The sequence below is a fragment of the Anopheles aquasalis genome, chromosome 2 (assembly GCF_943734665.1).
Source record: "Anopheles aquasalis chromosome 2, idAnoAquaMG_Q_19, whole genome shotgun sequence".
Lineage (NCBI taxonomy): Eukaryota > Metazoa > Arthropoda > Insecta > Diptera > Culicidae > Anopheles > Anopheles aquasalis.
In genome coordinates, this window is record NC_064877.1 from 871,474 (window position 1) to 885,000 (window position 13,527).

The window sequence follows — 13,527 nt, forward strand, 5'->3', positions numbered from 1 at the left end:
TGCCGGCCACGGTGGGCTACAAATTTCGCTTTTCGAAACCCTGATGCTCCCTTTAACTTCACGCACCGGCCAGGCACCCTCCACAGCGTGCCTTACCGATCGATTGCGCAACTTCCGTTCGCGCTTCGTTTGCTTCTGCTGTAGTGCCCGCTGGCTGCTTCACTGAGGGAATTACTATTTTCTCGGTACTCGATGTGTCGAGCTCCTCGCACTCGCTCCTCTTTCACTCGATCGGTCGGTCGGTCGGTGCGTGCACACGCCAGCCAGCCAGCCACGACCTCCACGCAATAGGTCAACCAAAGTGGCGCAAAAAGTCGTTGCCAATGGCTTTGGGCGCACTCCTTGCCGGAAGGGAAGCCAGCGCATTGCGCATTGCGTGGCTTGGGTCAAAAACTGAATTAGGCCAGCGACCGGCCGATGTGTTTGCCAGCACGTGAAACAACACTTAGCTGCCAGAGCGAAGAAATTAATGCGATGTCACACGGCAATTTGGAAATTAATTTCCATCACCTCCCCCCTGGGGCCATTCTGCATGCACGCACACGATTCGAATCGATTTGGAGCCGTCGTCAGCATTCGACACGATCGTCAACGTGATTCCGGAGTTACGCCGAGTGGCCAGCACACATTTCCCAGTAGCTTCTTCAGACGAAATTCGTGCAACAGTACGAGCAAGCAGATCCCATGTTGAGTTGGCAAAGGTCATGAATAAACATCATCGTGCTGATGCAACTCCAGTTGTTCGATTTTGTTCGGCATTTTGCGCAAAAAAAACTCCACAAAAATCAGTCTCATGACTCATAATTTCTCTATTTGCAGTTTGTTTTTCTTTTTTATTTGTAGTTTGTGGTACTCCGAGTTACACTCCGAGTGATGTAGAAAAGTGTGTCGCAATCATGCCGCACACCCAAGGTCGTTTACATGGAAGTACCGAGAAGAGTAAACGCACTTCACAAAACTTCACCGAGCGGTTCCCGTAATAAGCATAAGTTACATTAAATAAAAAAAAAGAATCACGCAACCGAGCGTTTCCTATGCGTGGTCCCGGTGCTGTTCTTATAACATAAACTGCCCCGATGCACTGCCCGGACATGTCCGGACTTGGGGTGGCCGTCTGCCGTCTTTAGAGAAGCCACAAATAAACAACCAAACAGCGGTACGTGCCGCGAGTTGGTCGGAAATTCAACACCAAACGGTTCCACACCATGCAGCTATTTAAGTTTGATGTACCTTCCAGGCCCAAAGCATTTTGAAGTGACAGGTTGTGCTTGAAGTTCCGCTGCTTGAGTGCAAGGTGGTTACCACTCCACCAAAAACTCCCGAAAATGAAGGCAGCCAGTGCACTTTTGCTGGTGTTGATTGTCGTGTGTGCTTCCCTGATCGTATGCCATGCACAGTATTTACCGCAGCATCCGTACCTGATGAACGATTACGATTCGGAGGAAGTGATGCCGATCGCCAGGAGACTGCTGAAACCCAACCCAAACCGCCACTACCGATCGCACGGTGCAAGGGAACCGAAACATCTACATCCTTCCGATAATGTGCCATCGTCCGACGAACTAGCGCAGCATCTGAAAACCATCCTCGATATGGCACAACAGCAAGCACAGCATCGTGACCGACAGGAAAAGGTTCCACCACCGATAGGGAAAGGTGTTTTATTGAGTAAAAAAGTAACGCAAGTGACAAGTGAACGCCCCACCACAGTGCCTTTCGTTAACAGTTCGACAACCCCGGGCCGAAATGCCACAACCAGATCCCCACAGAACGCGCGAGCCATTGCCCGGAAGTGGTTCCCGGTGCTGTTGAACGAAGCGATCCGGAACGTTCTCAAAAACAACAGTAAGAACGACGCGTTAGACGATCTCGTTGATCGGATCGCGGCCGGTAGTAGGACATATCGGAAGAAGGTGATCCCTGATGTGAAGCTTGAGACGATCAGCCACTCCAGCACCAAAAAGGAAGAACACACCACCGTGCCCTACGATCTGAAGGCTAGAGAACACCCGTCACCACTGCCAACGACGGTATCGTCTCCAGTCTCCGAGGATTGGCGCCAGCTGGTGAAACTGGACGCACCCGTACCCTACGTAGTGAACATTTTCAATAACACGCAGATCGGATACATTGTCATGAGGGTTTCGAATGATTCCGACATTGAAATCGAAGAGCTGGTGCGAAATTACGTTGATCAAGCATCGAAAAAGCATAACGAACTAACCTCAGACGATGTAGAAACGATTCCGATAGTGACTTGGATGAAACCGCAAGCTGCCAACCCGAAGCCCGACGAGAAGCCAGCTGATGATGCCGCTCGTGTTTTGCCTCAGCCACCAACCTTCTTAAGAACCGTAAACCAACACACTAAAGACAAGGCGAGGGAAAAAGTGCATGAAGCACCGTTCTTCAATATACTGCAGACACCGGACAACGAACCGATCAAGTATCGCGTGTTGCTGCGTGAAAATCCTCAGGAAAAATTGACCGGTCCCAAACCATCTGGTCGCCAGTCAATGAAGCTGCTCTCGGCGAACCATCGGAAGAGTAATGCCATTCCAAAGCCAACCACATTGCAGCCTGAGGCTCTACTCTACTCGGAAGAAGATACGGACGATGATGACGAAGTCGATTCTCGAGATACTCCTCGTACCACCTCCAAGAACATCAGAAGCGTTATTCAGGATGACTATGAAAGCATGGAAGTGGATAAGCCGTTCGATGAGTCCGAGTTCTTCTATCCAGACAGTACCATGATCACCGAGCGGTCAGCAAAGCATTTGTCCGTGTCTCAAACGCTCCAAGCTCTTAATGATATGCCCAATGACTTATCGCATGGCCGGCGATATAATCTCGGACGAAAGTTTGGTTCTCAGGAAGATGAAGATGAGCCCGAATCTCGACGCACAACTCCTATGAGCACGAAGGGAGAAGATATGTTGAACCAAGCGACCACAACCGTGAACGTTCGAGGTAAAAGGCCACGAGTTAAGTCAACCAGGAAGCAGTATCGATTAAGTGATAACAGACCTGGTTCTGGATCGGGACGTCGGAAGCCATCGTTGGATACAAGCGAATCCCAATTGGACGATCTGCTGGAGATGGGTGTTGGCAAAGTGCACAGTCCGAGATGGATATCCAAGTAGCCCGTCGAATAAACCCAGAGAGAGCCATTGAAGAATCGAATTAGCGCTGGCTAACAGGCGCAGTTAACTAGATAATCAATTTGTAAATACTCGATAAGTGAATCGTGGAACTAGAGATCACTCTACTGTTGCTGCAACGTTATGTTTGTTAAAGACGAAATAATTTATTATTATCTAACATTTAAACAATAAAAGAAATGAAAAAGTAAAACTCAGTACTCATTGTTTGCAGATGTGTGTTAATGTCCTCCTCGGCCTCTATTTCAAAAGGGACAGTAAATCTAGGTCAGTGGGTGGCATCATCGATCGTGTACGAGAAATCCACATTATGCTGCACCCTGCACTTGCGTGTATAATGATACTATAAGCTTAGATCATCAACTGTCACCAGAGTGTCAAACGAATAATCTAAATGGATTTATCTAATTACGTTACTACCAGATACGACGCCTCCTTGAGAAAGGACCACTTACCACTGCGATGCTTCGTGCGATAGCAGCCACAGGGACCACATAGCTGTGACTAATGTTTCCTTTGTGAAGTCACACCAATGTACGAGAAGAGGCGGAGAGAGAAGCGTAACGAACGGTCGGTTTGAAGAAGAGCTCTTCAATGCACCGACTGCTACCGAGCCGGACTACCGAGGGGGAGGCCAACGCAAGAGTCCATTCCATCTGCCATATGGATCTTCCCCTTCCGTGGACAGGAGCCGAGGTTCCAGCATTAGTAGCCACCAGTAGAGTAGAGGGCAATCCCGCCATCCAAAAGCGCCATCAAGCGAAAGGCTCCCTTCCTCTCGATCGAGAGCAGGCTCCGTCGTCGTCGAGAGGTGGATCGCTTCGACTCGGCGATTCGGCAGACGGTGAACCGGGCATCGTCCGGGGGGGTCTGCGTCGATGAAAAACGTGCCAAACGGGCCGCAATTCGTTTAGATGCAAGCGAGCGTTCGAGGCGTAAGTGCGTGCGCATCGTTGGGCTCCTCCGGTTCGGTCGAGTCTCTTTCCTGGCGTTTTTGAGTGCGTGCTTTTCCTCCTTTCGGTTCGTGTACAACGTGCTGTCGAGCGAAAATGGGATTTTGTTTTCCGGCATCAAGCTAAAACAAAACGAGCATCGAGTGGTGGCCGTGGCGTAGTGGCGTAGAGTTTGGCAAAACGGAAAAGGCCGGAATGTGTGTTTGCATTCCTCGAAGCGTAACCGTGTGAAGTGGAACTTTCCGATAAACGAAACAACAGTTCTGAGGCAATTCTGAACCCCTCGAAACCAAAGTGTTCTCAAGTGTTGTCAACACAGTACTCCACCGTTTCTGTGCAGACAAAGGATCATCTGTTCCTGCGACCATGAGGTGGCTAATCGTGGTACGTTATAAGATTTGCTTTCAGACGTTAAGTTGCGCATTTTCAACGAAAGTTATCCGCATGGATGTAACCGCACAATTAGATCAATAACCGGATGAAGAAGATCCATTTCGAAGGACACAGAAACTCATGAGAATGGTGCATTTGGTGCCGCTTCCGATTTCGACCGCTTCTTGGTGCCCTTGAACACATTTCCCATCTGTTAATTACATGTTTACCGAGGTTCCATTTCGTTTAACAGAATGGCACCTTCTCATCATTGCGAACTCGACACCGAGAATTACATTAAACGGAGCTCCATTAAAAAGATGTGTTCGTCCCGATGCTTTATCTCGAGCCCAGGCTGTTCGCACATGCTTTGTGCCAAAAAAGAGTTTGCAAACCAAACGGGTGGCCATTGTGCATCCTGAGAGTTCTCAGAGTTCACGGTTAAATGTTCCTTGTTTGTTTCTTCTTCGAAGAAATCGCGCCAACAGAAAAGAGCCAAGCTACTGGAATATTTATAAAGCGCACAAGGTTTGCTCATGATTAATCGACAATCATTTGCTCATTTACTGTTGGTTCCGTCTGTCACATACTTATGCAACTGGCCGTAGGCACAAAACAACACGGAAAACGCTATGATGATGCCATCTTCCATATCTTCAACCTCGGTAAACATTGGCAACAAATCGCGGGCCCGAGTGGTGGAAGAAAAGAAAACAACTCACCGTACGGCCATTGTGTTTTGCGACAAGCGAGATATCGATTGAAGATGCTCTTTTCGGCAACATAAAACCCTCCATTTCGGGGCAGCCGCTTCCATTCATCACGTGTGAAAAGCGGCAGCACCAGCAGCATGTGCCGCACCTCGCTTCACCTCGGGGGTTGTTTTTTTTCGCTTGAAGAAAACTAAACCCACCTGGAAGCTCTTCTTTAAACATCTTGATGCGCCTCCGGCTTTAATCGTCGCCTTTGTAGACCGCATGCACCACGGATCGGATGCATAACGGACGGTCATCAGCGGAACGGAGCGCATCGCATGAGCCTCGATTACATAATGACTCATCCATCTCAGCCCGGCGGGGGAGCACGCCAGCTTCCTAGCTTCCACTCCTCTGACTCGTCATCATCATGACTTTTGTTTTCCTTTGGGTGTCGCGCGGGTACCGATCGATTACCGGTTTACTTAGGGATCCATCAGACATGCCCCTGCACCTCTATTGATGTCCCGAGACTAATGTATCTTTGCGCAGATCTTCTGCAACAGGCCCGGACACTTCCTGCCAGCACAAGCTAGTGCGCCAATTGTCGTCTTGCTCTGTTGTGGTCTACTGTTGCATAAATGGGGGTTGACGAGAAAGTGAAAAGCTGGTCAATTGAATTAACATGTTTGAGCATCACTCCCTCGAAGTATGAAATGGACATCTTTGGTATGGTAATGAACGGCAGCCCATTAACACTAATAGCCAATCAATTTACTACTTGCCCGATTGATTCACTCTACAAGTCCTGTCCAATGCCTTGCTAATGGAATGTTCAAAATGCATGCCCTGTGCGCTAGTGTTATGTTCGTTCGCGTTTGCACACGGTTTGAGTGACTCAAAAGTGAAACAATCGACCGCAGCATCCCATTCTCATTGTTTGCCGCCACTGTCATTGTGAAAATCTCGCCCCCAAAAAAAGCCAAAGTTCATTCAGCGATCGCTGGGTTGAAAATCAGGTTTTCGTCTCCGATTTTCGGGGGAGCGTTATGTATCGGCACATTTTTTTTTCTTTCTGGGGGTTTGTTTGTTTGCCGAGTGTTGTGTGATTCTCATTTTCATTCGCCATCTGGCATCTTACCGCAATAGACACTCGATGATGCGCAACCACCGCATCGGGTCAGTCGGTGTGCCACCCAGCACCAGCAGCGACATTCGAATTCGAACCACCTCCACCCCCCCCCCCCCCCCCGCGCCGCGGCCAAATCATGCCGAATATATACGCAACCGCAAACATTTAAGCATCTGGTGCCGGTTGCATCGCGACGATGGAGATCACACGAAAAGCCCCCTCCAGAGCACGACGTCATGATTTTTCCGTTGCCGTTTTCCTCACGGACCGGCGAGGTGAGCGAGTTTTTTTTTTTTTGATTTTCGACCAACATTCGGTCAGTTCGGGCAGAAGCTTCACCTGAGAAGGAAAGGAATGGATGGAAGGGGTTGAAACAAAACAATTAAACCACGGTGGCCACCTCCTCCCTTCTGCTGGGTCTGCTGGCAAATCTGGCATCGCATGCGGTGCGGCTTGTGAAACGGTTTGCTCGCGTGGCTGCGTAATTTCGCGCAGGTCAGCCAGGCAGCACTCATCTACGAACTGCGGGGTGACGATGAATACGATCGCAGATCGGCATTAGCATACGGCAGCGAGCGCCAGCAGCAGGCGGAAGATCCAAAAGACCCGCCGGGCTTTTCCTTCATGCCAGAGCTCAACGTATAATGGGAATTGGCGCGGAAGGGTAAGAGCGGGGGGCATGCTGAGCTAATTAGACATTCAATTAGATTTCTCAACGTGAACGCACCACAAGAAGATGAAAGATTTGGGTTTTTAATTTCTTTTTTTAGAAATAGCTTCCCGTCGAGTTTTCCTTCCATGCCATGGCATGCCTCGAATTTTGATTCGAAGTCAGTGGTAGCTTAGATTAAGATCGAGACGGAGAAAATATTTTTCCAACATCTTTTTGACAATTACAGCTGAAATTCTGGAAGTCCTTGCCCTTTTATGTGCTGCCGGCTGTTCAACTGTGATGTAATCGTCTTCTGCAACATAAGTCGTAGAGCCTTGTACGATACTAGCCAGCAACTCATGCACAGCTGCCTAATTAGTCACTTACATCTCTTGTTCATGTGCTTTCTTCGGTAGCCGGGGCGAACCAATTAAACCATATCCGTACACCTGGTAATGACCTTGTACCTAATTGAGGCACCTGCATGCAAGAAGTCCTTCAACGTTACCTTCGCATGGCCGCACAGCTTTTGGCAGAGGGGTGAAGCTATTTTTGCGCACTACAGCTGATTAGTGTGTCTACAAAAGGTCCCCTCACGGCTAGCCACTGGTCGATCAATCGATCGTATGCCGCCAACTTGTTGCAGCGTCGAGTGTGTACTCTACCGATAGAGCAATTGCCAATTGCGCTAAGACATCTGGCAATGATCGTAATGCTACGCGATATTGCACAACGCGTTGGAACGATCGAACATGTGCAACACACGCAAACCCGGGGCCAGAGGAAAATCAAATATTTTTGCAGAAGGACCCACAACCCACACCCCGCTTGTTGGAAGATGCGCACCGGTTGGACAACTTTCCATTCGACCCTAGGGGGCCACCGTGATATGGTCTGCCGTGCAGCCATAGCCAACCGCTGGAAACCGGCTCGAACGCCTCGGACAACCGGCCCCAAACCGAATCACTTCCTGCTTGACGACTTTTCTTACTCGACTTTTTGGCCACCGGTCGCCGGTCGCCGGAGGGCGCGCAGGGCTTTCTTTGTGTTCAATCTCTTGGAAACGGCCACTCGGCCCCGGTAAGGATGGATTTTACACCGCGCGAAGGCGTGAATTCATCGCGAGCGAAACCGTTCTCATTGGCCTTCTGCTACCGGTTATTGACGGGAGCTGTTATTTCTTTCCATCGCCAAGGGTTCGCCGACGCCGAGGCAGCCAGTGAAGTTACACAATCTTGACGCTGATTAGAATGTGTCCAACGGTTCGATGCTGGACCTCCGTGCGGGAGAAAGATTGAATTTCACGTCACTCTACGCAACACAGTATCGAGCTCGGGTAGCACACCGACCGATAATGTTAGATCTCTTTCGAGTATCGTGGCCTCGACTGCAGCTAGTTAAATAATCGGTTATCAATGTCCCAATGTCTCGGCTCGGTTTACATAATGCCGCCGCCAATTGGGTGGGACCGTGCTGTGCTTTGTGCTGAACGCCCCGTGGACCACGGCCCATGATCTCATTCACGATCCAGATCATAAACGCTCGCACCGATAAACAAGTACCATCGTCGGCATAATCGATCCAGCAAGCACGCACTCACGTCCTAACGTTGACGAGCGGTTGGAAAACTTGGCAGTAACCAAGCAGATTAAAAAGTCGTTTCGCTGAATTCGATAATTGCTCGAGTTTTGCGGATTTTCTGCCAACCTACCCGTAGGTGCCCAAACGCGATGAACGCGCATCGTTGCGAGGCCAATCACGCACGAAAAGCGCCACGCTGGAAGACGGCACACCGGTTTATAGCCGTCTGCAGCGTAACGTGGGGTCTCGTGGAGTGGATTTGAAGGTTCCGTTCGTGGTTGAGTGAGGCTAATTTGTAAAACTACGTAAACACGGCTCCCAAAATTGTGCATCACGGAAACACGGAACGGTAATTTATGGAAGTAACAAGGAGCAGCAGTCTTTTCAAAAGTAAATGTGTCACTTGGCTCGGGCGGGGGTTGGACAGAGTGAAAGTGACAACAAGGGCTGCACCTTAAATTGCTCTAATGATAATCACATTACGCACCTCATCCCAATGGCCATCGATTCAGAAGTCTTGCATAATGATGGCAGCATCGCTTAAACCAAAAGCATTTGCCGGGTAAAATTGTTGGAACAACGATGATGTAGCGTTATTAGCGTGAAACGTGTGAGGCTAATGGATCATTTATTGACCCTCCATCGTGCTTATGGGATTCCCATTCAAATATCTTGACATTGATTCAACAGCTTTTGCTATTAATTGAGGCGCGCTCTTCTCCTCCTTTGATGCTTCGGATTCGAAAGGGCCGGATATAAAGTGGATAACCTTCACTCAAACCCTTCGAAACCAAAGGCCTGGCTACCAAGCTATTTAGTTTTTTAAATAAACATAATTGATACGGACGGAATGTCTATTTTTATGCTACAATTACAATGTAAAGTTATGAAACTGTTTTTTAAAAGAATTATTGTAAACTGGTTTTTTAAGTTGAATCGTATATGCATCATTTTTGGATGAAGTTTTTTAACAAATCGTCTCCAAAATACGACCAAATATAGTTGAAAAGTTGCAGTTTATTATGGCGTTTATAAAAACATGTATATGAAGATAATTTTCTACAAACAAATCCGTTTTTGCCCAAACCGATTTTGGTTCGAGTCAAAAGACTTGCCCTAAGCGACGAACCCGGTTTGATCAGAGTGTAATAATTTTTCAACTTCAAAAATCTGCCAAAAATCGAAAAATAGGAAATTCAACAAAAACTTCACGGGGCTATCTAGATAAACTTGTAATCTATCAATAGAAAATAGATTTGCGTAGTTCACATTGCTACGATAGGCACCGGAAAAAATACAGTGTTGCAGATACGCCTTTCTAAAATTGATGCCATGTATGAAGTTTTTCATAAATCTTCCCCAAAATACAACCAAATATTCTTCAAAAGTTTTAGTTTAATATGACATTCACTTGAAAAAATTGAGTTAAATAGTTTCTCCTAAAAAAATCGTCAAAAATGAGCCTTTTTTGGACCCGAATTAATCTAAGCACCGCCTTTACCCTTAAACGTTTTTAACTATCATTGTCTCATGTACGCTTTCAATAACTTTTGCAGTTGCTTCTGGTGTCCGTGGCACTAGCTGCCAGTGAGAAGAAACCCGAAAAACGTCCCGCCAAAAAGGCTCACTCCCAAAAACCGACCAAGGCACCGAAATCGATCCTGGACGAATTTACTGCCCTGCCACCGTCGGATGTGGACTTTATCAAGGAGCTGGACCGTCAGTTCGCCGAACACGGCAACAAGATTCGCATCAAGGTGGAGCGCAGCAATAGCACGGACGGAAAGAACACAAAGCGAACGATTGATGGTGATCTAGGGTGAGTTTCTTTACGAAGAGGTATCTTTAACACCAAAAAGGCGGATTCTAATCGTGAATCGTTCTTTTATTTTTAGATATGGACACTATAGCAATCAGGACGAGGCTGGGTATCATTTTTCCAAGCCGAAATATATGATCTACCCGTACTCCCAGCACGACATACCGCCAGCAAGGGCAACGCACAGTACCGCGGAAACGGTCACTGACATCGAGATAACACCATCACACAGCTACGAACTGAAACCGATCGAGGAGGTCTATCAGGTGTACCCAACGCAGCAATACTCGCACGAACAGCAGCAGCAGCAGCAGCAGCAACAGTACTATCATCAGCAGACCCAGTCGCAGCATCAACCCAAACAGCTCTACCAACAGGAGGAGACCCCTGTGATTGTCTTGAAGATTCCCGGTCCTTCTAAGTACGCCGCCCATCTGCAGGCTCTGCTGCAACAGTATCTAGAGATTCGCGCTGCTCAGCTGTACAAAGAATTGGAAGAACACGAGTACCAACAGCAGCAACAGCAATACCAACAGCAGCAACAACATGCACATCATTATGCACAGGAGCAAGAAGAACACCAACATCATCATCATCATTATCAACAACAACAACAGGAGCATGAGCAGCAACAGCATCAAGAACAGCCGCAGCATGAGCATCACACCAAAACGAAGTACAGTCAACCAGATCCGGTTTATCCGACGGAGATTGCCTACGTGCCAATGATCCGGACCAGTCACAATACCTACGTTCCTCTACCAGAGCAATATTACGGTGCTCCGAAGGCTACTGCACGCCCCACGAAGCATCCAAACTATCGTAAGACAACGGTTACTCCTACTCACATCTCGTTCCACAGTACCGTGCAGCCAGAACCAGCGTATCACTATCAGACATACCATGCCGAAACGGAACAGCAACATCATGGCCATAGCCACGCATCACAAGGTCACACACAGATTCAGTACCAGTTTGTCCCTGTCCAGCAACCAAGCGCACACGAGGAAGAGCATGAAGCGCCTCAATACGTTTACGAGAAACCTGCGATTAACTTTGTGACCCCAGTGCCAGATGAAACGCAGCATTCTGATCCCGATCCTTACCATCACCACCATCACCATCAGCAGCAGCAACAGCAGCAACCGCCCAAGAAATACCCCAACTTTGCCGAATACCATCATCACCATCGACCACAGCAGGAAGAGGACTATCTCCCTGAGCCAAAGTTGGTGGAGAACTATCCGAGCCACAAGCACACACGCGTCGTGTACAAAAGTCCTTCGTTGAAGGCTGAATTGCAGCAGGAGGTCACTCCACAGCATCACGGTCACGATCACAGCTATCACCATGCGCAGGTGGAACAGCAGGAAGCGGCTCAGTTTGTCCATCAGCATCATCCACAACAGCAGCATCAGCAACAGTACATCCTGCAGGAGGTGTATCCCTCGCAGGCATCCTACTTCGAGGACAAGTCATTCGTAGAGTCCGCAGATCCGCAGGCGACAACGGACGCAACGGAGACCGCCGTTTCGCCACACTACAACACCGAACCCGTTGTTACGATTACGCAGCGTCCGAAGCAGCGCTACAATTATCATGCACACTCATCAGGACATCATGGAGGTTCCCGTGGATCTCGGATGGCGGCGGCCACCGGTAGCACTGCCCGTCCACGAATGAGTAGTTCAAAGGCTTCTAGTAAACGAGATGCCATCGCCAGTCCCACAGCCGGTCCCTACACGGAGGAGGAGTTCCGTAAGGTCAACAAGATGGTGCAGCGCATGAAGAAGAAAAGCCGCACGACGATCGATCCAGCTACGGTGACCGTGTCGAGTGTTGCCAGTGGCTCCACCAGCCCAAGTCCTAGCGCATAGAGAATCGTTCCGTGGCGAAACAGTAAAGTCTAGTGAATCCTGCTGTTCTGTTAGTAAGATCTTTGCACACGTTACTAGACGCTGGTCCTAGAAAATGTGTTGCTGGCGTTCGGTCGCTTAGAAGCTTTTCGTATGATCGATCGAGTTTTGCACTTAAATTATTAGTTGTGTTAAAAGTTACTGAAGTCCTGCTTCAGTCGCTCGAATTATGGATGATAGACTTTAGAGAGGAGATAAGCTGGAGAGAGAGAGAGAGAGAGAGAGAGAGAGAGAGAGAGAGAGAGAGAGAGAGAGTCATCCAACAAGAGAGCTAGGGCCAATCGATGGAAGGATAGGAAAAGGAGTTAGCAAGCAAATGCAGCTCATTTGTAAATTATCCACGACCCAGTTAATAAATAAAACAACCTAGATAATCGAAAACTACCTTATCTCGTGTGGGGGTTTCTGTTTTTAAGACGATAAGACACGAATCCAATTATCGCCATTGCATTTCGCTTTCTGAAGCATTTCGGATAAAACGAAGAAGGCTGCGATCCTCGCAAAACACCAACCAGCCGGCACCGCCGCCGGTGCATGCGTTCCTCGCGATCCATTTCGCGGTGCAAATGCCAAAACCACCGGCCGGACCCCGCACGAGAGCATAAACTCCAATCATAGCCCACGTGAAAGTGAAACAACATAGTTTTGCGCCACCCACGGCTTCACACGCACTCGAGACAGAAAACAAAGCCCATCGTTCAGTGGCCTCTGATAAAGCGAAGCGCAACACGTTATTGAGTCCATGTTTTTGTATTAAATGGCGCCAGCGTGCAGCTGCTGTGAAGGATTATGGGCGATCCGTTTGTATGTTTTTCCTTTTTTTATCTGTATTACTTTATTATCGACACCAGCTGCAAAAACGACTAATACTTAATTATGTTGGCAAACGAAGCAATCACCAATAAGCATTGCTTATAATAAATGTGAAATTAAGTGGCCAACAAATTCGATTCATTATGAGCTAACATATGTAGCACGTTCGGTAATTAAATCATTACAAAACATATGAATTTTTACTTGATAGCAGTTGACTTCTTTAGTTTGAAATATATACTTACCTCAGCTTTTAAATCGCATGTGCTAGCCACCAACGAGGGGATTGGAAAGAAATGATGCTTAATAGCGATTTACTTGCCTCCTCAACATATTCGCGGTTTTAAGCTTTAACAAATTAGCGAAATTCGACCAAATGGAAGCCTATTTGAAGTAGTAGACGAAGAACTTTTTAATTCATTCAAGAACC

General features: G+C 48.0%; 1 protein-coding gene across 1 annotated transcript; it reads left to right on the forward strand.

Moving 5' to 3' along the window:
• The first annotated feature begins 4,483 nt into the window (after positions 1 to 4,483).
• On the forward strand, positions 4,484 to 12,245 carry LOC126569915 (myb-like protein Q). The gene is made up of 3 exons (XM_050227320.1): positions 4,484 to 4,501; positions 10,106 to 10,368; positions 10,445 to 12,245. Exons 1-3 carry the CDS (start codon positions 4,484 to 4,486, stop codon positions 12,243 to 12,245), a joined length of 2,082 nt encoding a protein of 693 aa, XP_050083277.1.
• Positions 12,246 to 13,527: the final 1,282 nt, after the last annotated feature.